Below are 26,692 nucleotides of genomic sequence, written 5' to 3'. Positions count from 1 at the left end.
CGTGAGTTCGGTTCCCGGTACCGGAGAAAAACCAAAACCAAAAAAAAAAAAAATGTGCTACAATGCTGATGTAAAGAAGACAGTGCGAGCCAGGCGTGGTGGCGCAAGCCTGTAATCCCAGCACTCAGGAGGCTGAGGCAGAAGGATCATTTTGAGTTCAAGACCAGCCAGGGCTACAAAGTGAGCTCAAGGCCGGCCTGAACTGCACAGCGAGACCCTGTCTCAAAAAAGACAAAAAAAAAAAAAAAAAAAAGACAATGTGTTGCTGGCACCAACAGATATGCCAGTGAGACAGGATTGAGTGCCCGGGAGACGTCTACACATGAATGGGCAACAGATTTCAACAAGGGCTCCAAGACCATTGAATGGCAGAAGAATAGTTTGATTTTTTTTTTAAACAGTGATGTATGGACAACAGGATACCCACCACAAAAGAATGAAGTTGAACCATTTGCCCACACTAGACAAGTGGATCAAAGACCTAAGTGTGAAAGCCAACTGTAAAACTCTTAGAAGGAAACAATGGTATAGATCTGCATGGCCCTTGAATTAGGCATCCATTTCTTAGATGAGACATCAGAAACATAAGCAAGCACAAGAAAAACTAGATAAACAAGCCTTCATCAAAATTAAAAACTAATCCAAGCCCTGAGGGAGGCTGAGGCAGAAGGATCACAAGTTTAAAACCTACCTGGGCAACTTAGACCTTGTGTCAAATTGAACAAGAGCTGGGATGTAGCTCAGTGGTAGGGCATCCCTAGGTTAATCCTCTATACCAATCAACCAATCACTCACTCACTCATCAATAAAAGACAAAGCAGGGCTTGAGATATGGTTCAGTGGTAGAGTTCTTGCCTTGCATGCACAAGGCCTTGGGTTCAATCCCCAGCGCCACCAAAAAAAGAAAAAAAAACCAAAAAAACAAAGCCATACAATTTAAAAAATGGTCAAAGTTTTGAACAAATGTTTCTCCAAGGATGACATTCACATGGCCAATAAGCACATGAAAAGTGCTCAAAATCATTAAATAGGGAAATGCAAATTAAAACTACAATGAGATATACTCCTTAAAATGGCTATAATTAAAAAGACAAACAGTAATCTAATAGAGAGCTTTAGTAAGAATGCAGAGAAACTGGAATCATTATATGGTGGTGATGATAAAATCGTTATATGTTGGGATTACAAAATTGTGTAGCCACTATTGGAACAGGTTTGGCAGCTTCTCAAATGGTAACACACACAAGCTAGTCAATTCCATTCCTGGGTTTATAGTCAAGAGAAACAAAAATACATGTTCACCCAAAGCTTTCACATGAATCTTCACACAGCATTATTTGTAACAGCCCCAAAGTAAAAACAACCCCAACAGCCAACGGATAAATATGAAAATTATGGTACCCTCACACAATGGAATACTTTTTTGGCCATAAAAAGGAATGAAAAACTAATATAGGTTTAACAGGGATCAACCTTAAAAACATGCTAAGTCAAAGAAACCATACATTTTTAAAAACTAGCAATTCTATGATTCTATCATACGAAAGCAAAGAAGCAAATTCAGAGACAGAGATGTCGGGTACAGGGAGAGGGGCAGTGGGGCATGAAGGAAGCTGTAGGTTCAATCCCCACCACTGCAAAAAACAAAAGCCCTCCTTTTCTGTTTAAATCAAAACATACAATATATAAGTGCTATTTTAAAAATCACAAATAGTATATTTTCAACTTTTTAAGACTTTTCAGATGCAGATATTAATAGATATTAATATAAAGTATATAAAATAATCATTTATAGTTCCACCACCAAAATTATCCCTTCAAATGTCTTACATCTTTGTCTTCTAGTTTTGTTTCTTTGAAAGAAGATCCATTCATGATGCTTGCAAAAGATATGTTCATTCTAAACAATTTAATCAACATAGTAAACGACATAAGAAATGTTAAATATATCATCTAGCATACATTCAGTCATAAATGTAGAAATAATACTATAAAAGTAGGTTTTTAAATGAAATTTTCATTTTCTGGACTGGAATTCAATTTTTAAAAAGCATAATAAATTCTGAACCTGCAATAACTTTTTTTTTAACCTTAGGAATATTTTTAAAAGATTACTTCAAGTTTAGAGAGTATAAAAAACATTTATTTTACTCCTTACCTTTGAATTTTTCAAGTATAAGCATCAATTTTAGAATTATTTACTGAACTGTCAAAATTCAACAGTATAAAAAAAACGTCTTAATTAGGGAAAAGGCAAACACCATGAGAAGATGTTTCCCTAAAGAGGACGCACGGGACAGGTACATGACAAGAGTATTCAACATTGTTAGCCATCAGGGAAATACATATTAAAAACACAATGAGACATCAGTATAAATGAATAAGAATAGACAAAATAAAAACTAGTGACACCCTGATGTGGTGTATGTGAAGCAAGTGGGTCATGACATTGCTGGGGGGAATGCAAAATGGTAAAATCAACTCTGGAAGTAATTTGATAGATTCTTCACACAACTCAAGGATGATACTCCTGGGTATTTATCACAGAGAAATGACTTCTGTCACTTTGTCAAGAAAAGAAATTTCACAGAAAATTTATAGCTCCAAATTGAAAAATAATCAAATATCTTTCAATGAGTAAACTGTTAAAAACAAAACTATAGTACATTCATACCATGGAGTTTTTTTGCTACTAAAAGAAGATGAAAAACTGGTACAATTTGGACGGAGCTCAAAGGAAATATGCTTGAGTTTTGAAAAAGCCAATCCCAATACTGTTTATGCTACCTTTCTAAACTACACAGTCGTATGTATACTGTGTGATTTATGTAGCTCTCTTAAAATGTCATTATAGGAAAACAGAACAGATTACTGTTTGGCACGGACTAGGGAAGGGGTAGAGATACGGTAGGGCTGGGAAGGAAGTGGCTGTGGTTACAGAAGGGCAGCACAGTGTATCCTTGTGGCAGCAGAACTGTTCTGTTTCTGTGTTTTACACAAGCTGACCCATGCAACAGCAGAACTAAATATACACATGGTGAGTACATGTAAATCTGAATGAAGTCATGCTTGCAACAGTAATGTATGAAGTACCAAGGGAATGCTGGATCTTTGACATTTAGCTAAAATGCTCCTGAGAAGTCCTGTGAATCTCAACCTTCTCTGTGTTTTATTAGTTACTCAATAACTCCATTTTTTCTACATATTGGCCTGTATGAGCTTTACTGACCTATATTGACCTTTATATCTCTAATATGGCAATGTGATAGTATATTTACATAAGAAACCATTTGTTTCATCTAGGTTTTCAAATGTATTTCCATAAGGGTCTCAACGTACTCTCAGATTTTTAAATTTCTTCTCTTTCAATGATTGTTTCCTTTTTATTTGTATTTCCCCCCTTTAGTGATTAAATCAACTATGTTTTCAATTTGCTGATTTAAAAAAAACTACCATCTTTCTATTTGATTGCATTTATTTATGATTTCATACTTATTTTCTTGTGTTTGGTTCTTTTTCTCATTTTTTTGCTAAGAAATATAATTGACTTATTTTTCATGAAAGTATCTAAAAGTTGTATTTCTCTGATTACTGCTTTAAGTAAACCCTACAAAATCCATTACCATTATGTTTAGAAATTCATAATATCAGCTTGTATTTCTCTGTTATCCAAGAGGTGTATAATAAAAGGTTTATTTACCTTTGAACAACAATTATCATTATCAATTTCTAGGATTCTTTTACATTATGGTCAGAGAATACTATTTGCAATGCTTTACTTCAGGAATTTATTTTTGTCACTCTTCTATTTATACTTAAGAAGAAAGATTACCAGGGTATAAGTTCCATATATTCATAAGATGTACCTTATTGATGTTGTCTAGGTGTTTTATATCCTAATAGAAAGTGAGCTTTCTATTGTTATGACAAATACCTGAGATAATCAATTTATAAAAGAGTAATGTTATGGTTCTTATGTAATATAATGTTGATAGACTTAATACTGGTTCTTAAGGATTGCTAAACCTGTGTCATAATGTTCAAGTTGTGAAATGATAAGAATAAGCATGTCTTTGTATCTCGAACCTGGTTTAAAGAAATGTGTCCAGCTCACAAGCTGACAAGGGGTGGAATGTAATGGTTGATACACTGTGTTAATTTGAGAAGGTTAGAAGCTTAACTAAGTGACTCAGTAGTTCTACAGCCTAGGGTGTAGAGGACATGCCCTGGGGCAGCTGTTTATGCCCTAGGATGTTGTAATGGTTGATTCACTGTGTCAATTTGAGAAGTTTAGAAGTTTAACTAAGTAGCTCAGCAGCTCTACATCCTAAGGTGTAGAGGACCCACCCTAGGGTGATAGCCTGCATACAATATAAGGGAGGAAAAGAGTCTTGCCCCCTCTCCCCTTTTGCTCCTGTTACTTTTGTATCTTGCACAGCAGTGAACTGTTACCCCTCTGCCATGCCACTCTGCCTTGGGGCCAGCGGATTATGACTAAAACCGCCACAAACTGTGAGCTAAATAAACCTTTCTTCCTTCAACTTTGGGTGTTGGGTATTTTGTCCTGGCAATAAGAGAAAAGTAACCAACACAGATAAGACTTATTTTGGCTCAAAGTTTTAGAGGTTCTAGTCCACAGTTAACTGGCTCTGCTGCTTTTGGTTTTGGGTGAAGCAGCTTATCATAATGGGGAAGGAATGGGAGAGCAGCGCTTCTCACCTCATGATCCAAAGCAAAACAGAGGAAGAGGAAGAGCTGAGCTCCACTCCTCTTCAAGGGCACACTCCAAGCTGCCTACCAGGCTCTACCCCTTGGTTTTCATCCAGTCTCAGCAGTGCTACACAGGGGATAAAGTCTGCAATTGAGGGCTTCAGGGGACATTTATAATCTAGACTATAGGCAGAGCCTGCCATAGGTCTTTTATATCCTTAACTTTTTTGAGTCCATTTAATTTGCCTTATATTGAGAACAGTGTGAAGCCTCCTTTTGTCACTGGATTTCTATCTATGTCTACCTATGTTTCCTTATTCCATTGTTTAATGCTTCTGTCACATCTTAAGTTTGGCTTTCAGCATTAAAGCCTGACTTTCTTTAAAATGTCTAATGCATTTTGCATAAATTCTCTTGTCTGATATCAGGTTTGTTATGATTTCTTTGTGTTTTAATTTTCCTCATACATACTTGGCTATCTCTGTATATTTAGTCATTTTGAATGACAGAATTCCATTAAAGTTTTATGCATATACTGTTACGTTTACTATGTTTCTGTATATTTTTGTGTTGAATTTCTGGAATCTTGCGTATGATAGGCCTGGCTGTAGATTTTTTTGGTCATGGCCAAATTGAGTTCTATATATCTCACTTAAGTGTATGTCAAATTCTTTTTCTCTACCAGGGTAGTTTTATGCCATGATGTCTGTGAACAGTTTTTTTTAATATAATTTGTGCTATCTCCTTTCTCATTGATTCCAATCATCTTAAGTTATTCTTTGCATCACCCAGTAGCTGGTGTATTGATTTTTCATGGTCTCTGGCTATTTTTAAGAAATCTTTCTTTTCGGGGCTGGGGATTTAGCTCAGCGGCAAAAGCGCCTGCCTGGCAAGCGCAAGGTTGTGAGTTCGGTTCCCAGTACCGGAGGAAAAACAGAAAAAAAAGAAGAAATCTTTCTTTTCACGATCGCTAGCTGTAAGCCCATCTTCTACATCTGAGATCCTGTCATGACATTGGCTTAATCTGCTGTGAATACTTTCAATGGAATTTTTATTCTCCTGGATATCTGCTTGAATCTGCCTTATAGATTCCATTTCTTTCCTATGCTGAGCATTCATGGCTTCCATCATTTTCTTAAGCTCCTCTATTTTTAAAAATGTGTATCTTCTCTTGAATCACTAAGCATGGTTTTCATTGTGGACACCATCTCTGCAGTTATCTGAGAAAGTATTTCTGATTTCATTTTTTCTAGTGCTGCATTCAATTGCTTTATTGCTACCACTTCAGATAGGCCAGGTGGGTGGTTTTCAGAGTGTCGCACCTCACTGTCCCTGGGTTTGCATTTGGTGATGTTTGGGGTTGCATCTTGTTTAAGTTTCTCGCTTTCTTTTCTTTCTGTTTTTTTTTCTTTTTTTAGTTTAATTCCAGGGGTCATGTTTGTAAATTGCCTACAGTGGGTTGCTTTTTTTGCTAGTATTTAGAACCCTTAGGAAATGACTACTTCTCCTAGTTATCTTCCAGGTATACCTGGGTTTTGAGGCTCCTGTAAACTCCTACCTCTTCAATATGTTGGGGCCCGTTTGACTCAGCCCCTGGTCTTTGGCACTGTGCCACAGTATTTTCTGTGACCCTTACTTAGTCAGTCTCACTCTTGGAATACTAGGAAGAACAGCTGTTTAGAACAGTTATGTCCCTTTGGCTATAGTGGTACCAATAGCAATAACAAAACTCAGCCTAGGAAATGACAAACTAAAGTAACTACTAATTTGCCACCTTTAACTGTATGAACTAGATTTGTGCTTATACAACAAAATCTAAAATAAACCAGAAAATTGTATGCAGTATACAAGTGCTTAATATGTCAATTTTCACTCAGGGGTTAACATTTAAAATGGAATAGGAAAAGCAGAAGAAGACAAAGGGATTAGAAGGCTGGAAGACAAAGGGGGATCACACTAACTTTGGGAAACTGGTGCAGAAGATTGGATGGAGAACAGGAAGAGATAAAAAAAGAACTTAACAGAACTACAACCACAGAAAGGCTAGACCTCATGTTCACACTCATATAAATACAAGTTCAAACAATGGAAGGCAAAGAAAAAAACCAAACTGAAAACAAAAACAAAACAAAACAAAACAAAAAACAAGAAGTGAACAAAAACCAAAACAAATGCAAAACTACAACAAAAAAAAAAAAAAAGAAAGAAAGAAAAAGAAAAGGGCGGAAAAAGTCCACCTCCAGGTTTGTCTCTGCCGTCACTGGTAAACAATGTATGGAGTCAGTGTCCTGATCTGTGTTGATTTATCCCCAAAAGCCAGTAAGCCTGCACCTTCTGGCAGCTGGCAGCGATCAGCATACCTTCCATGGTCCTGAGTCTAGCTGGGAGCCACTAGATGTAGCCAGCAGCTGCTGAGTTCTAAGCTCTGTTGGTCTCTTTCCAAATTGCTTTCTTGCATGGGATGACTGAGCCCTCGGCATTCACCAGCAGCTAGTGCAGTGCTTCACAGCAGCTCATGCAGTGCTTCACAGCAGCTAGTGCAGTCCTTCACGTCCGCTGTTCCCCTCCACTGCTGCATCTCTCCCTGGATCTCTCCCTTTGTGGTCACCAGCACTCACTCTATGGGCAGGTTTGGATTGCTCCTCTTGTGCAGTGTTTCCTGTCTTGGGGTGAAGGCATCGTTGGCTACCTCTTTCTTCTTCCTTGAACTTTCTCTCTTCACTCTCTCCGTGGGCTTCAGTTCTCACCTCAGTTCCTTCCTGGGCCCAGGGTACTCACTTCCCTCCTTCTTGTCTTCCCCATGTTGCTGTATTCTATCATCTGGATGGCAACACTCAGGGAGGCTCTTTCTCTGCTGCTTAGCACTCTACCATCTTTGACTTTCTTTCTGGAGATGATTTCTGCTCAATCTGAGGCCCTAACATAACAATTTCTTCTTTTGCACAGAAAGTGCAAAGAGTCCTAGGTTTTCCTGGACTCCTTTGCTCATGACCTCTTGTTGCAGTAGGTTGCTGAAAAATGGTATTTATTCTTCTACTCATATGTCATTTAAAGTCTGTGTATTCAGTATCTTTTAGTAGTATTCAGATCTTGGGTTTTGAGTGGTTATATCTGTTCTTGCTTTATGTACATATATATGTGTGCATATCATGCATGTATAATATGCACATACTATGTATATAAAATATGTACAAATATTTTATATATGTACATACTATCTTTGTTGAAACAATCTGTTGCATATTACCCAAAATGGCCTTGAACTCCTGGGCTCAACAGATCCTCCTGTTTCAGCCTCACAACTGATTGGGACTATAGGCGTGCCCAGCAAAACTGGCTCTTAATTATACTTTGATAATATGTGGTGATTCAAATAGCCTCACTGCTACTATCGCAACCATACAACATTCCTCTGTTTGTTATTTTAACCAAATTTAGAGAATACTGAGCATAGCAGGACTCTTACCAACTAATGATGAGAATATTTATTTTTTTCCTGATAATCAGTTTTTAATCTATTAGATTTACTGTATAGCACTTTTTCTTGTTGGGTTCAAGTTGGTGAGTTTTTGGCTAATTTTCAGTTTTATCTTACCCATTTTATTATGTATTTGGATATGGAAATTCTATAACTTTAAATCTGTTATATTAACTTGAATTTTTAAAGCTAGTACATTTAATAGAATTGTAAGTAAGCAAGTATTATTATAATACTTGTAAGAAATTAGGCTCAAATTCTAAGTAAATGTCTTTTAGATAAAGAGGTATTACAAATAAATCCACTCATAGTATGGAGGAGTTTGTTAAATACACATATAAATCTATCCAAAAAGCTAAAATAGTAATAACTACTCTATTTACTAAAGTATTAAATAGACTTAAATCCTTTGAAAACATTCTAACAACCAACTTACTGGAAGCAGAAAATTCAACACAAATAATGACATTGCCTGAACACCTTGATTAACTGAATTTTTCTTTTCTTTACATCTGTAACCCTCATTCATTATATACTTATGTTATCCACAAACAGTAGTTGTTTAGTGAGTATCAGACTCTAGTAACACATAGGTGGACAAGGTAGAGGCCATCTCTGCTGCCATGAAGGCTGCATTTCGGGGGGGGGGGTAACAGATAGGAGGAGCACCTGCAGCAGATGGAGTTGAGGGAGGTAGCTATGAGAAGTTTGGCAGTCAGCAAAAACGTATTTAGAAAGAGGCTATTTGAACAGAGACCTGATAAACAGCTTATATGCAAAGACCTGAGGAAAGAAGTTTGAAGGCTGCAGGAAAAGCAAATGCAAAGATGGCTGCAGCAGCAACAACTAGGAGGTCAGCGTGCTGGTGTCTGCACAGTGCAGGAGAGGGCAAGGACAAGATCAGGCAGGAGCACATGATAAGCAGCTGGACTGTCTGCTAACTGCCACTGAGGGCCGCTAGAGAGTTTCACAACATTACTCATTACTGTCAGACAGTAGACTGTGAAGGGGCAAAAAAGGGAGACGAAAGGCCAGTGAAAAAGCTGTGGCTCTAGTTCTGCCAAGAGCTTGCTGCAGAGGTCTGAGATCAGGGCTCAGCAGTGGAAAAGACAACTGCCGCTGCCACGAACAGTATGTGTGGTGTGGAGAGATGGCAGTGCTTCCTCATACACTGAAGCTGTGAGGAGAAAGCAGAATCCAGGATGATGTCTGGTGGTACCATTCACTGCAATGGAGAAGACAGGGAGCCTGAAGCACGGGGTGCAAGTTCCGCTGAGGTACACATACAAGAGGAGGTAGGAGTGGGAAGGAGAGATAACAGACGTGTGCATCAGATCAGACCAGCACTACTCATCAAATCCCAAGTGCTGGAGGCAGCTCTAGCCTAAGCTAGGGGAGGGCAAGTAACATGCTTTGAACACCTGGACTGCTGTGTGCTTTGAATCTTGAAGGCCTCCCAAGAGGCTCCTGTTCTGAAGATCTGGTCCCCAGCTGGTGGAACTACTGGGAGGTGGAGCTGGCACAACATTTGGGGGTGGGGCCCAGTGGCAGGAAAGTAGGCTACCTGGGCAGTGTTCGCTTCCAGCCAGCACCCTCTCCTGCTGTGACTCTTTGCCTCACCACAGGCCCGGAGCAATGCAGCCAGGTGCCTGTGGACTGAGACTTTTGAGATCAGAACCCAAACCAACCTTTACTCTTCACATGCTGATTATCTCAAGCATTTCATCACAGCAATGGAAATCAGAGGGACACAGTTACTAACGTTTTCGGATGAAGTCTGAGGTGTGGAGACCACAATGGGGCCATATCACTGCAGGCAGCCTGGAAAGCGACGGCAGTGGACAAGAAGTCTGCAGAGCTGCACTCCGATGGGAAGAGAGAGGGATGAAGACACACAGAAAAACAGACACTACTGCATTTGTTCCTAAGGTTTCTTGAGGACCCAACGAGCCACAGCCAGGGACCGAACGAGATGCAAGAGGGGGAAAGGGTCAGCTGTGCCAAGAGCTGCTAAACATTTAGCTGGATGAAGACCGAAGACCGACGTCAGCAGTCTGCTCAGGGTTAATCATGCTGAGTAAGGGAGTGAGGAAATGAAAGCGGAATTATAAATTAGCCCTTTGAGAAGGTTAAACAAACACTTAAGAAAGAAACAAGGACTGATTATTTTTAACAGTAACACAGCAGCTTCATTTCTAACATGATCCACAGAAATGTCACTATTACTCTTCAGCAAACTCTACAACCAAAATATACATAGTATAGCAAAAGGGAATTTTCAAAAAGATTGTTTCTCTTGCCTTCACTGATTGAATTCAATGTGTCCTGTTTTCCATCTCCTTCTTGTGACTGGCCTGGATCCAGTGAGGTCTGAGAAAGGCTAACTTCTGCTGATAACTGGTCAAGACTTTGGTAACTTTTCCTGCAAAACAAGGATAAAACACTCCTTGAATTTCTTCCCACAGAAATGAACTTCTAGGGGTATTTCTTTAATGGATTTCAGTTTCTTAAATTTCTGTATAATTTTCTCCTAACATTTTGCCTTTATTAACAGCCTCAGCTTGCCCTCCATTATACTTTGCTACCTATCCTCTTTGCAGGTATATTTGTTTTAGTCACTGAAAACAGAAAAGAAAAATAATTTGTCAATTAAAATTTTCACATTAGTTTTTGATTATTCATCAGATAATTAAAAATGAGAACTTCTAGAGCTGGGGATATAGCTCAGCGGCACAAATGCCTGCCTGGCAAGTGCAAGATTCTGAGTTTGATTCCTGGTACCAAAAAAAGGGGGGGGGTGGGTTTCAATTGACTTATTTGTAATTTTCAAAACAGAAATTTTACACATTACTATTAATGAAGAAACAAAATTGGCATAACTTAATGACCTGTGTCTCAAGCAATTCAGAATTCTTCAATGCCCTGACACCGTTATAGATAGTATACTGTAATAGTATACTATTACAAATAACAACAAAAAGAAACTATTACAAATTCCCATACCATACTTTGTAAGTTTAGAAATGCTGGATACTTATTTGTATCTAAACACCATTAAGAAAATTAAACTCCTTCCCTCATTTGCTATTTTGAGGCCCATTTTACATTAAGCTAACTAATTAAAAATGAACTGTTTCAGAAGTTAAATAGCGCTATAAATGGAAAGCTCATGAAGGTTTATTATTAACCTTTTCTCACACTTAGTTCTTCAAAAGATACATTCAGGTTTAGGGTTATTCACCTGTCATATAAAAGAGCAGATTTCATTATCATTTCTAAATTTAAGTGGCCTAGGAAAAGGAGTATGTTTTTAAAATGCAATATCTATTTCACAAAGTAGCCAAAACTTACCCTATTTCCTACACTGATTGATGGATTTTTATTTATTTTACATGTTTGCAGTACATGAGGTTTCCACTCCTTGTGGCGAGCTGGTCCATGGACAGAGCACATCTGAATTAGTTTTGTCATTCCCTTTCCCTCCCTCTCACCCCGCCTCCCTCCATTTATTGATCCTCTCCCCATTTGAGAAAGACCTATCTCCCTACTTCCTATTATCTTTTTCTTTGCTCTTTGTCTATATTTTGAATTTCTCACATATGACAGACCATGTGATATTTAAGCCTGTGTGTCTGATTTATGTCACTTAACATTATGGTCGCAAGGTGCATCCATTTTCCTACCAGTGACTCCAGTTTATCTTTATGGTAGAGCAGTGCTCCACTGTGTGTAAATACCACATGTTCTTTATCCATTCATCGGCTGAGGACATATAGGTTGCTTCTAGGATTTAGCTATTATGAATTCTGCTGCTGTAAACATGGGTACCTATGTATCACTGTAATGCAATGTCTTTAACTCTTTGGGGAAGATATCTAGAAGGGGAACACTGGGTCAAATGAATTTCTAGTTTTATTAAGGAATCTTCAATACTGCTCTACACAGTGGCTGTATTACTTTATATTCCCACCAACAACATGGAAGAATTCTTGTTTTCCACACCACCTCGCTAGCATTTGTTATTCTTTGATTTCTTGATGATGGCCATTCTGGTGTAAGATAGAAGTTGTTGTAATTTGCATTTCTCTAATGGCCAGTGATAGTGAGCGTTTCTTCATGTATTTACTGGCTATTTATACTTCTTCTATGCAGCATCTCTTCATTTCACTTGCCCTTTTTTGTTTGGGTCTTTTATTATGAGAGCCTAATTTCTTTGAGTACTTTATATATGACAATATTTATAGGAAAGCACATGTATTTTCAATAATCTATTTCATAATTATCTCTATTCATACACACAAAAAGATGTACACAGTATTTACATAGCACTCCCTATATTCCAGGCACTGTTTCACATATCATATATGTTTTAAGTTATTTAACCCTCCTAAGTACCCAAAGAGGATGAAATTATTATACCTTCACTTTACAGCAGAGGAAACTGGGCATTTAGATACTAGGTTTAAAACTGGTAGCCTGGCCTCAGTTACAAATTCATTAAAAACTCATATATTACATATGGCATGAATATTTATGTTTAGATGGTACTTTAGATAAGGACTCTATCAAAAATGAAGAAATAGAACAATATTAATTTATTAAAACGAGATTGCTCATTTTAAACAGGCAGATATCCACAGGTTTACTGAAATAGTAGTATAAACTGCTTTTGTGCTTGTTTGTGTAAACTTCTGTGCTTTTATTAGTGTAGACTTTTATAGCGTTTCCTAGGGGATATATACCACAAGTACCTATTTGTTTATCCTTTTAAGAAGTGATGCATAAGGAGATGAATGAGGTAATGGAACTTTACTTGCTTACAATACAAACAGGGTTCTCAATTTATAATATGATGACTTTTCAAATGTTGAGAGTATCAAAGGCCTTGCATTTTTTAAGTAGTAGAAAATTCTGCTATTACAGGAAACTTCTGATATAGTATATAGCACTTTAGGAGCTGTTTAATATGTAATAAAAGGATATTCAGTATTTACACAGCACTTGATACATGCTAAATCATATCATACATGTCTTTACTTAATCTCCCTAAGTGCCCTAAGAAGATGGAATTATTACTGTCTTCACTGTACAGCAGAGGAAACTGAGTGTATGGATATGAGACTTAAAATGGGAGCCTGGCCTTAATTCTGCTCTCTTGATAGAAAGAAAAGATTTGATTTCCTATTTTATTAGAAAGCCTCAAAGACCCTTATTTGATAAGATAAAAACCATAAATTATACTATACTTAATCATCATGCTAAAAATTTTGCTTGATTTTTTATTAAAATCTTATTTAACTATAGAGAGCAAAAACATAAGAATCTAACGAGCAATGAGAAATATTTGTTTTCCAAGTTATTTTTCTCTGTCCAATAGGCAGGAAGCCTGCTTTTAAACTGATGGCTTAAGATGAGTTTCTGATCCTCGTTTTTCATCACAGGAAACTTGTTAATAGTTTAAACTTAAAACTATATATAGAAATACTTACAAACAACAAAATATCCATAAGCAAAAGGACACAGAATTCATCGAGCACTGAATGTGACAGCATTCATCCACAATAATCTCTAGGCCTGCCACCCGCAGAGGGGGCCACACTGCAAAAGCAGCCCTTACAACAGCAAGACCAAATGAGCTCTCTGTGTGACTATGAAAGGTCTTTTTAGAACAGCTCATTTCCAAATCCAAAGTGATTTCGAACCTTTCTACCCTTTAATTGGTCACAATTACCCTTAGTGAACAATCCTTGAGAACATAAATTTTATGTAAATAAATGCCAATGAATACGGACACAGAATGTAGGAAATGATGCTTTGAAGCAATAATCCAAACTCCAACCCCAAATGAAGTACTTCATTCATAAACTATTAGGAAGTGGACCTTACACTACCATCCCATCGGGAGAGGACAGCACGCCCACCATCTGGAAGGAAACTGTTCTCGGTATGGCGCGGAGTTCAGCTGCTCTCGGTATGGCATAGCGTACTTCTGGCTTCCACAGGATACAGTACCTGATTTCCAGTGGAACTGGCAGCTCCAAGGGACAAATATTTGCCTATTATACAGTGAACTATCCAGCCACAAGAGCTCTGTGTTTAAAGGACACACGTAAGTCCTTTTACAATTTTTAACTCATCTTGTGCTACTGTCTGTTTCTTCTCTGTAACCAAGAATTTTTTTGTCTGTCTTATACTGTAACTACTTTGAAAATAATGATCCACAGTGTATAAACTATAATTCTTATTATTTTATTATGATTTTGTTTTATTTTTTCATTCATTAATTTTTAAGACATCAGCTTAACTTAATCAAAATCAGAGCCCAAAATAATAAGTCATACATTCTGACTAATCTATAAAACTATAGTTTACTATATGCCATTACATTGTTAAATATATTTTAAATTAAGCTTGTAGGAGTTATGTTATAAATCATGGACACTGGGGGTATAATAAAACCACTACTGTGTAGTCAATATCTATTTAAATATTTTAAAATCACTTAAAAACAAACACTGACATATATGAAACTGAGTACCAAAGAAAGGCAAATTAAAAGAAAATTACGCAAAAGGCCTGAAGCCACTTATTGGTTAATTTTTTATAATTTTATATTTTACATTAAGGATCAGAAATAATACGGCTAATCTTTGTCATTCATTGGGGTCAATAATAATTTACATTATCTGGTAGTTATTGTGCAAGGCAACAGAGTGTGATACACAGAAGGATATGAATATTATCCATGTGAGAAAGTGAAAACAAATACATGCACACTGTATAGATAGTGGCACATGCACGTAAATGGAGATAATGTTATTTTTATTCTTGTTTTTCTTCATAGAAACGCATTTAAGGAAGAAAATAGTCATTTGTGGTAGCAGAATATCTGTATTTACTTTATCTATTAAAGTGAGAGAAGGACGCAAGGAAAGTCTGATAGGGAACGATACATGTGAGTTACGTCAATGCCCAATTTACGAACGAAAATATTTTTTGCAGCCTCAGTGCTTTAGAAACTCCTACTCTAAAAGTGATTGAAGGACACAGGGGAAGGAGAGCTCCTAATATATCTGAAAGAAAAGTCCTGAATACAAACTAAAAGCCTAAGCAATAGGCCATAAAGGGTAGAGAAAAGCTCATGAATCTCATAATTTACAACCTAACTCACAGTCAAACTTTTTCTTTTTTTTTGAACTGGGAATCAAACTTAGGACTGTGCCTGCCAGGCAGGCGCTGTGCCTCTGAGCTATATCCCAGGTAGTCATAGCCAAACTGAAAGCCAGTAACAAATTTAAAAGTCTAAAGAAGTTTAACGAAAAAATACAAGTAGGACAATGAATCTGATCTTTTGGGATAAGAATGGGTAAGTTAGGCAATAATCTAATAAGATATCTAACTACCTAACAGATAATCTAATGAAATTATCTAAGGAGCTCGTATTACCTATACTTTATATACAAAAAAAGATACTAGAACACAACTTATTTGAAACAAAAAGCAATTGTTCTATGCTATGTAAAGAAAATATGCTTTATACATGGTCTAACTGAAACATACGGTAAATGTTTAAAAAATTATTACAGTAAAAGACACATTACCATGAATCCCCTTCAAAATACTCCCCTCACTTTGAATACACCCATCATTCCTGTCACTTCCTGAAGCAGTTCTGGAAGTCCTTTCTTGTGTGTTTAGTTGGCACTATTGTGGCTGCCCAGAAGTCTTTTTTTAATGTACCGGGAATTGAACTCAGGACCTTGTGCTTGCCAGGCAGGCACTTGTGCTGCTGAGCTATATCCCCACCCCTTGAAGTCTTGAAAAATAGAAAATGTTTACCTTTCTGTCAGTTTGACTTTGGGGGAGAGCCAGGCTTTGCATGGGGCCAGAACAGAGGAATAAGGCATCCGGATGAGGACATAAGATAATGTTTTCAGGAGCCTGCCTTTTTTTCAACGTTGCTCAGCAGCAGCATTCACTGTTTTTTTTAAAAATCAAAGCTTGTAAACACACTCATGAATGAGGACCTCCAGAACACCTTCAGAAAGTAGCAAAAAATGAGGCTAAGTGTGTACACAACTAGGGGAAATATTTTCAGGGAAATTAATAGCAATGTGCCTTTTACTATAAAATTTTTTTAAAAAATTTAAACATTCACAGTATATTTTGGTCATACCTTATATACTCATTGTTGAATTTTTACTGTAAGCCTATAATTTCTATTAATCTTTAAAGAGAATATTATTATATTTGAAGTAAAGGAAAAGATATAAAGTTCAGCATGGGTAATATTGCCAGACTTACCCAATCAAGAAATAAATCAAAAATCATATTTTAAAATTTTATAAACAGCATAGCAGTGGAAATAGATTTCAGATCTTCTGTTTTGAGAGGCATCCTTCCTTGAGCAAACAATAATATAACCAAATTACCCAATAGCTCTATTTTGGAAATATAAAGACCAATAAATCCATTAAACAGCAGAGTACATTCAAACAAGCAGGAGGCCACTAATATAGAGCTGTATCACTTTTCTGAGTTCCTAGAACACACTGTAACAACAGTACATGAACAAATTGAAACCTGGTTTAGGAACGTATTTTTTGTAGCAAGGAGCCAACCTTCAGCCAGTTACAGGCGGCCAACTGATCACAACATGCCTAAGTAAGATAAATGCTTCTCCACTCTGCCCAAATACGGCTGATGCTTTAGCTGCAGTGCTCAGATGATTCCTCTACCTTGCTTCCCTGTCTGTCTAGAAAAGCTTGTTGCTTCTACTGCTGGGCAGAATTCTCTGAACCTTTTCTGACAGTCACATTAAAGAGGAATGCTAAGACAGGAAGACATATCCCTTTTTAAGCTAAGGGAGTCACTCAATCAAGCATAAAATCTGGATGTATGCTCAACAGAACAAGTAGTTTCCCTGCTTGGTTTCTGAGATTGCAACTACTACTGCTGCTGTTACACAACTTCATAAAAATCAGTCATTATTGCACACACGGAGGGGCAAACCAGAAAGAAATTTTCCACTTTAGGCTCTTTTCTGGCTCCTTGATAGGTAATTTTGTAGGCAGGCAAGGGTTCACGTCTTGTGGCTACCTCAGATGACAATGTGGATACTGCAATTGAAAAGGCACAGTGCTTTACCTTACCAAGATTTAATGTTGTTACAATGTTTTCGTAGTTAAAGCATGAGCATCTCATGTTTTTTACATGGAGAGTGATGCCTTGGTTTACAAACTTCATTTGTTCTATGAGTTTGGAAAAGATGACCAAGTTCACGTTTGTTTGAGAAAGATGGCTGTGGTTGTGTTGTCACCCTATGCAGAATTTCAAACAAAAACATTTTGCCAAATGCTTCTGCTTATGAACCAAATTATTTGCAAACAAAAGCGTTCACAAACCAAGATACCACTGTAAAGTACATCAAGTATTACTATAAAGTCTATTTTTCAATCATAATTTAGAAATAAAAATATTCTCTATTACCATGACACAAAAGTACAGTGAAACATATTCTAATATTCAAAAACTTCCTAAGCGTATATAAAGAACTAGATCCCATCCAAAGTCAACACTTTGAATTACATGAAGAAACATGAGTCAGCACTTGAAGCGTACCACTGATTTATTCCACAAATGATTTGCTTACTTCTAATAATCAACGAAACAAGTAAAAGCACTAAAGTCCCTATCAACTGTCAGCAATAAAAGGCCAAACTTACTTTGAATTCTACTTCTGATAAACAGCGAAAGCACTGCCCGAAGCATCCCTTAGATAAATGGGTACTGGCTACCTGTGAAAGGCACCCTAAAAGCACAGGTGCAAGCGAAATCTAAAAACAAGGGCTCTTATAGAAGAGAAGAAAAAGAGGGCGGACGAGGAAGAGAGGAAAAAGGCCAGAAAGAAGCCACAAAGGGAGGGAAAGAGACAAAAGGGAGACGGACAGGGAACCAAACAGAAGAGGACAGGAGGAAAGGGCACCATGAAAAACATTAGCTGAAGACAGAAAAATATAGCGAAAACAAATCATGATGCAGAAGTCAAAAGAAGGTGCAAAGTCGATCTGTTAATATCAAAATACCTAAGAGAAGATTTTGCAGCTCACTCAACATTGAGGCACTATAACTAATGAATATTCCTGAACATCAGACAAAGAAACAGCAAAAGGGTCTACACACATAGGCGGAGTGATTATATATATACCATACTCTCTAAAAATTAGCTTTATTGAGAGTGAACAGAACTCTTTTACATCACAAAGAACAAGTGTGTACCTTTCATCCTTTCATGAGTTGGCATTTAATGTTTTCCTGACAATGAAGAAAACTGATTCTAGGCAAATATAACACCAAAGCTAGAGTTGAAAAGTAAGCAGCTCATTAGATACAAGCTCCTATAGATCATGGAAAGACTGGCTGGTACGGTAATACTGCGTAAGAATCTCTCAGATATTTTACTTCCCCAGAGTGCCTTGGCTTCAAAAATGTTAACATATTTTGTTTTAATGTAACCTTACCAAAGTAGTCCTAAATCTACCTTTGTCTGATAAAGCCAGAAGAGTAACTGAGACAACACTGTGGACTGCCACTTGTTTTGGGACAAGTGAATTTGTAATTAGTCGGAAAGAAAAGTATCACACTTACTCATACCACTGTTTATTGTGTTTTCGGTAAAGCAACGTATCCAAGGCAACAGCACTGGCATCCAGAGCTCCTGGGGAAGGCCACTGGTTGGTGAGGTGGGCAGTTAACTCTTGTCTTGATCTTAAATCATTATTCTTTAACACAGTCCTGTGGATATTAAGATGGTGAGTGCTTTTGTCTTCACTGTTCTACAATGGCAAGGAACCTAATGGCATCAGTTTAGGCCCCCCCCAGTAACACTGTAAAAACGGCATGTCAGCAGGCTGTGAACAAACTGCAGCAAAGCTGGCTGGGACTACCACTCTTTTCTCATGCAATCTGTGCCTTTCATTTTTCTCTACTGTCGACAACAGATTTCTACTGTTAATGTTCAACCTTCCCAATGGTTCCACAGAGAGTAATTCTAAAGACTACACAGTCCAAGCAGTATTTTTACATTTTAACTAAAAAAAAAATGGTGATACCTGGAAAATACAGGCTATCAAATGGCAGTTAAAATAGAAGAGAAAGTAAAGATTCCATGTGTGTGGTTTTTTTAGCTTCAAAATTTAGAAACAACCTATAAAAGTAATGAAACTTTTAAAAAAGCAATTCAAAAATGTTTAAAAAGAATGCTGGGCATGGTGATGGCACATGCCTGTAATCCCAGTACTTGGGAGGCTGAGGCAGGAGGACTGCTGTGAGTTTGAGGCCAGCCTGAACTACGAAGTGAGACCTTGTCTCAAAAAAGAATAAGAAATGCAGAAGAATATTTAGAAATCCATGGGATCCCTATAGCTCTTTTTGATAGAAGTGATCACTAGCAAGTCATTATGAAGATGATTAAATCAATGACAATGCACTGATCCACTGGAAATATTTCAACTAGAGAATGGGGCCATTCTAACAATTCATAGCTTTAGCGTTTATAAAATTTTGTTAATAACAACTTGTAAAAGGATTATTTTGCCATCTGATCATTGTCAGGAAATTAACTCAATGTTTGATTTGATGGTTAAAGAAAATTTTAAAAAATTCTTTTTAAAAATGTTTTATTTTGTATGTAATAGTTTACATTTTTTGTGAGAAGTTGTTATAGATAAGAATGAAAACAAAACAGAAGTCCTCATGCTACTTCTCAAACATCCTAAATAAAGTATGAGGTGGGGCTGGGGATTTAGCTCAGCGGCAAAAGCGCCTGCCTGGCAAGCGCGAAGTCGTGAGTTCGGTTCCCGGTACCAGAGAAAAACCAAAAAAAAAAAAAAACAAAAAACAAAAATAAAGTATGAGGTGCTGGCAGGATAATCCTTTCCAAAAGAAAGCCAGCCTGCACACTCTTCTATTAACGATGATCCTAAGGGTCCCACATTTCATCTCTAACAGGCTGCTGGTGAGTATTTCAGATTGGACATGGCATCGATGTATGTTAAAAAACATTTGTCCCAAGGACCAAAATGTATCACAGATATTAGGAAATGGGAAAAGAATGTTCAAATAGGAAGGGGAACAAAGGATGGGGGAGAGAAAAAGGAAGGAAAGGACAAGAAAAAAACAACAAGGGAAAAAATAGAAACAAAGCTTTTGTAAATAAGGAGGGGAAGAGGGGTTGAAGGGAGGGGAGGGGGTTGGGGAAAAAATAATCCAGTGCTATCACGTACAGGTACAAATCCCCTATGATGAATGTGATCCATCTGTATATCTAAAATGTACCAATGAAGCTAATTTTAAAAAATATTTGTCCCACTATCTTTAAATAGGAACACTATCTGGAGAAAACACTATGTTCTCTCTCAGAATGGAATATGGAAAGTGAAGCAGGCAAGTCAGTGACAATGCATTCCCTTAAAATACTGTTTTTGGCTAGTTCCCACAATTCCATTTCAGTGGGAAAAGTGAAGATTTAAAAAATAATTGTAAGACAGTTCAGTGATTTACAATGAAAACAGTAAATCTTTCCAAATACTTAAATATTTATGGAAAAATCATATAAAGCAGAAACAAAGATTATTGGTTAATTAGAAAAACTACCATTATTTTTGGTACTTTTAGTTATTTTTCTGTTTTACGCACTCCCTCTTTTGATGGGAGTTTTCAATAACTTCAATGTCAAAAATGACACTGGGAGAAATCAGTTAATAAGTAATTGAGCAATTTCTAATTTATAATCTGTCTGAAAACTTTTATACCTCACAAAATGAAAAAATATACTGAAATTTCATGAAAGCTTTTACATAACAGTTGTCTGCGGAGAATTTTTTTCCTAATGACCAATTAAGATGCTGTCTTTAGACCTTTATCTTAGAAATCCTAATGATACAGTTTTCTACAGACAGCTGCCTGGCCCTCTGAAAAAGAATATAAGAGATTTTCAGTGTAAGGAGTAGGTGTGGTTTTTCTCCAGGAAGGATCTATTTTTCATCTTTGTGAGAAACGCAGAGGCAGCAAATTGTGGCCATCGCCCTGCCACTGAAGAGAAAGGCTCCTGGAGAACCCTCCAGCAGGCCCTGTTCGAGAACAAGGCTAATGCACCAAGTTAGGGGAAAACGCATCCCTGGGCTTTGGATTTGTATTTAGAGCATACAGACAAGCCGTTTACTCACTACAGCAGTGCTGCCCTGACCAGAGGGTATCAGTAGGGTCCTTCCTGCCGGCCCTGTGCCAGTTCCCCAGAGGAGCCCAGCCCACACCTCTTTCCAGACGCTCTTTTTTAAAATGATGCTTGGGATCAACCCAAGGCCTCATGCATGCTGAGTGAACTACGTCTCCAGCCTCAGACCAGCTACTCCAGTCCTTGTAACTCAGTCAAGCCAATTAGGAGGCCAGTTCTAACACTTTTAATGCTAAAACAAGGTTACTAAAATAGCAAATTGCACTATTAGGAAAAAATATTCAAAACCTGACATCTTTGCCTTTGCTTCCTAAGCTATAACTACACCCCAAATATTTCAAAAGCTCAAACTTACATCCATCTCCCAATGTCCATTCACTTTATACCTCTTTCATGAAGATCTTCAGACTACTCTGTCTCATGATATAACTTGCATTGCTTTGTAGTAAGTCTCATACTTTAATAATCAATTACCCAGTAATTTGGTCTGTCTTCTAGTTCTGCTTTCATTGTAAGCAGCTTGGAGATACTGGCTTTGTTGCATGTCTTCACTGTAGAATGGTTAGCATAACTTTGGGAGCCTTTTGAAAACATTTGTGGTTTGGGGCTGAGAGGGTAGAGCTCAGCAGCAGAGCACTTGCTGTTGTTTTTCCACACACCATTTGATAGCACAAGGTGAAGATCAAGAGCTACAGAGTCAGACTGCATGGGTTAGTGATAATTCTACTGTAGATCTACATGACTCCGTGTTCTAAATCTTACAATCTACATCTACAAAGTGGGGATGACAACTGTACCTACCTTGTAGAATTTTTATAAGGTTTAAGTTAAAACATACAAAGCTCCTGCAGTGGTTTATTATTTTTTCACCATCTATTGTAAGTTTTAACCTACAAATTTAAATCCATAAAATGTCTCATAGATAGCACTTTTCACACCTGAAAAAATATTCATCAAGTAAATGTATTAGAGGGCAATACTGTTAAAAATACAAAGACATAGTAATCCAAAATTTGGACTGTCACATTTTTTTCATGGTAAGACATCCTTATACAAGAGGAAATAAACAAAGTATAATTTAAATTGCCCTCTTTTACTCCACTATTTCCAACAATTGGTCTATACATCCTTAAGAAATCCCTTTCTTGCTTTTGTATAAATGTCTTTTATTCAGCACATAACAATATATTATTTGAAAGTAAAATCTGAATTATATATGTAATTATATTGAAGTGTGCAGTGGTATTAATGTATCAACTATTTGTGCACTACTTTATGAGTTCTTCAAATATACCTTCAATTGCCTGACCTGCACAAGTCTTTGATGGCTACATGGAATTCAAAATAGTGGGGCTTTACCAACTCAAAGCCTCTCTAATGAAAGATACAATCCAGTTTTCCAAAAAAATAGTTTGAAAGAAAATTGGACGAAGAGTTTTCATTTAGGGTCAAAGAGCTGTTAGTATCCTAAGCAAGCCCTTTTTGGTATGACAAAAATAGCCAACGAATAGAATTTATTGTGTAGAACCTAGCTAAACTCTGAAAATTCCTTAATTCTTTCTACAAATAATTTATAACTATATGTAAATATATAACTTGCCACCAGAAACTTTGCTTCTACCTAGGTTTAGACTGCTTCTTATGATTATCGTTAGCTTATTCTGACTCAGGACACCACAGTGAAACACCGTATGACAATAAAACTCTGGATCGACTACAGACACTAAACATTTTTTCACCGTGAATTGTTTGTATCTTCTTAGGAAGAAACTCATTTCTCGTTTTTTTTCTCTTTTAGATATCACAACAAACTTGCAGTCTAATAGTTTGCTCCCCTACCAGAATAACTAGGGAAGCATTTAAAAGTATGGACCAGGCCTCATCTCAGATCACTGAAAGGAGACTCTAGGACAGCAGGGCCTCAGCAACTATGTTTCATATCTCCTCAGCAAATGAACATAAACAAAACACAATCCCATTTTCTTTCCTGGAATGACAAACCTACGCATCCCTATAGCTATTTTTTTTTGGTCTCTTTTTCTTCCACTTAGTCCTTAAATGTCATTGTCTCAATGAGTCCCTCTACTCTGTTGTCAAAGTCTTTGTTTCCCTATAAATACAGAGCACTCTAGCTTCAACAATGAGTCCAGATCATTATACTCATTCACTATTTAAAATGAAAGCGAAAAAAGATTTCCATAGTTTGCTCTCTTTCTTTCCTTCCAGAAATTAAGCTCAGGTCTGTGTTTAAATAAACTCTCTCACGGATAGGAATGTTTACCCTTCAAAGCTGTTCTTTTGTTCATTTGTTTCTTTATTTGTGGCCCCAGACTGGAGAGTTCTCTTAGCTCCCTCACTTTGCTTCTTTCATACCTCATCAGCATGCTGATGCTTAGGATGTATGTTAGGTAAGTGGTGATGGTCCAGTAAAGAAAGCAGTGCCAGGCCAGATTTGGGGTTCTGGGTGGGACCTCCTGCAGTAACTCTAAAGGAGCGTCTCGGTCTTTTTATGAAAAGGGAAGGAGGGTTAGTGGGATGGGCTTAGGTGGGGTGACGCCAAAGGAGGGCACCTGAGACTGGGGCAGTGAGAACGGGTGAGTACGTGGCTATACAATAGGCACTGTGACCTATCAGGGGGGTGTGTTGCCCTACCAGAGTAGCCACTGTTCCTGGGCTCAGGTGCAGGCTGCAGGATATAGGAACACACTGATCACTCACAGAGTGCAGGAACGTGGGCGGCTGGTAGGGGGCAGAGGGGGATCAGACCTATCGATGTACTCATACTTTCAGCTGCTGGACACATATTATGAGGCCTACGATCTTTGGTACCAAGGAACTTAACATCTGTGGTTCCAAGCATTCATATATAATCCCAAAGTTCCATGACATGAAGTAATTTTTAACTTTAATAAAGCAATACATTGGAAGGACATGGGTCATAAGTACGTATTGAGAGAGTCTGGTAAAACTCCTAGCACCAACACTTGGTGTGGTTTGAATGTGTCCTTCGAAAAGCACGTACTGACACTTGCCTGCGGTGGGAGGTGGTACCTCATGGGACGTGTTCAGGCCATGGCGGTTCCACCTGCATGGAGTAGTAAAAGGGCTTGAGGTCCCACTTAGACCTCGTGTTTGTTCTTCCTCTTTTGCCATTCTGCCTTCCACTACAGGATGGCACGGGATGCAGGCTCCTGCCACATGCCTGCTGGCACCAACCTTTCCGACTTCCTGGCCTCCAGAACTGTGAGCCCAACAAATGTCTGTTCCTTATAAATTACCCCATTTCGGATACTACAGGCAGAAAATGAACTAAGACAGTGTTATGACAAACCTCTCTTACTTTGCACTCATCGCTCTTCTGATGTGCTCTAATTCTTAAGCACATGGCACACTGAATAAATCTTAGGCTACAAACTTCGAGAAAATAAAGGGTCAAATATAACTACAATAATGCAGAATTTTATGCTCATGGGAAGAATGGCTAAGCAGAGACTGAAGGTCAAAGTAGGGAAAATCACTAAAGATGAAGGTTTAAGCCCCCAAACACTCTCAGGTATGAGAGTATCTACAGTCCTTCCTGCTTCTTTTGACTACTCTGACGAAGGAACAGGACCACCTCACAGAGGTCATCTGTTTATTGTTGCTCTCTGCTCAGACTGAGGGCAGGGGTAAATATTTCATCACTGTGGAGTTACCAGCACATGGAACGGGCCCTACACATCATATACTCTCAATAAATATTTATCAAATAAATGAAACAATATTAAAGAAGTTTAATACCAAGAGAAATAATAAAATTTTACTTCAGTTAAAGTTTTATATTTTATATTCAAAGTTTTTAATTTTTTAATCCAAAAATGGTTTGTGACTATCTTTTTTAAATGTTTATGTGAAAGCATTCTTCAGTTGTGTGTCTAGGTATTCTTTTTTAGATTTAGACATGGTTATAAAATAAAGATTTATTTTACATAGATTTGCAAGTATTTCTCTTCAAATAAACATTTCAAAGAATATCCCCAAAGGATCCAGGTATCCAAAAATTATTAGTTATTTATGTATTTACTTATTAAATATTCTCGCCCCAAAAGTTAAACTCATCTCTAATCATGACTCTAAAAGCAGCAGGGGTTTTCTTTTCTTTTTTTAGCAGTGGTTTTCAACCCTGGCTGCATTTTAGAATTTAACTTGACGGAAGAGACATTATTTAGAACTTTAACAATAAAAAAAGCAAACAGCTCATTATTTGCCCCCATTTTAGAATGTAAGATAAACCCTGGCTCCTTACAAGACTGCCTAATGTCAAGCGTGAGGCAGGAAAATCACAAGATAAACTTGGGATACCTTGGCAAAGGGATAATGTCCCAACACAGGAATCAATATGAAAGGGGTTCACTTAGTAAAAAATGGGACAATACGAGCACCGAAAAGAAAAAGAAATGAAAATACTTAAAGCACAGTGGGTGTAGACATTTCTGTTACAATGCAGGAACAAACAAAAACAATTAAAATAACTGGCCTTATGGGAAGACTGAGTTAGGGGCTCATGAATCAACATTAATGCAGTGTTCTAACTGGGACACAAGGAAAACCAGAAACAATCCTAATCAAACTACAAACCCAACTGAAAATATCTGTCAAATTATCCCATAAAGACGTATTACGATAAATCTAGACTTAAACCACGACAAGAACCTTTGACAGTAGAGAAGGGTTTAGGATGCTGGAGTGAGACCTGCCATGAAGGCAAGGGCAAAATGAACAAAAAGGGGATGAATGACTGCTACAGATGCCCCCAAGACTTAAACTGAACCAATGGAGCGCACCGCAAGTGAGCATCGTGTGCGGTAGGAGAGCGCCATCTATGAGTGGTTGGCAGCATTACATGGCATCAGCGTAGCTTGCGTTCATCTGGTGTCGGCATACTCAACTCCTGGAAAAATCATCTATGAATTAAGGTGACCTCTTTGCTACGCTGACATCATCTCTTTATTTATGAATTTTGTATGAGCTAATTCACATTGTAGGCAATATAATAAATACAATAAATGTAAAATCATAAATTCAGTATAATAAACGTAATAAATACATAATTATCCTCTAAAAGAGAAAAAGACAAGAACAACAAAATATTAATCTCATTTGTAATAATTAAAAAGAAGTAGGACATCAGCATCTTATTCTGAAAGTTAATAATATCCTGCAGGAATTATATTTCAAGTTAACTCCAAATAGCCTCATGAAGGGGCTGGGGATTTAGCTCAGCGGCAAAG

At 37.5% G+C, this 26,692-nt stretch overlaps 1 protein-coding gene across 1 annotated transcript in view; it reads right to left on the bottom strand.

The window, feature by feature from the left end:
• Rundc3b (RUN domain containing 3B) overlaps window positions 1-26,692 on the bottom strand; it is a 153,935-nt gene that overhangs the window by 7,732 nt on the left and 119,511 nt on the right. Inside the window, exons 11-12 of the mRNA XM_013515918.1 lie at window positions 18,836-18,982; window positions 10,489-10,610 (exon numbers count right to left, since the gene is read on the bottom strand). Of these exons, the coding sequence (XP_013371372.1) occupies window positions 10,489-10,610; window positions 18,836-18,982 (269 nt within the window). The remainder of the gene's footprint in view (window positions 1-10,488; window positions 10,611-18,835; window positions 18,983-26,692) is intronic.

Source organism: Chinchilla lanigera, unplaced genomic scaffold (assembly GCF_000276665.1).
Source record: "Chinchilla lanigera isolate Chin_1 unplaced genomic scaffold, ChiLan1.0 scaffold00031, whole genome shotgun sequence".
In the NCBI taxonomy this organism is placed as follows: Eukaryota; Metazoa; Chordata; class Mammalia; order Rodentia; family Chinchillidae; genus Chinchilla; species Chinchilla lanigera.
The sequence above is the reverse complement of the archived record's forward strand: the minus strand, read 5'-3'. Positions and strand labels throughout refer to the sequence as shown.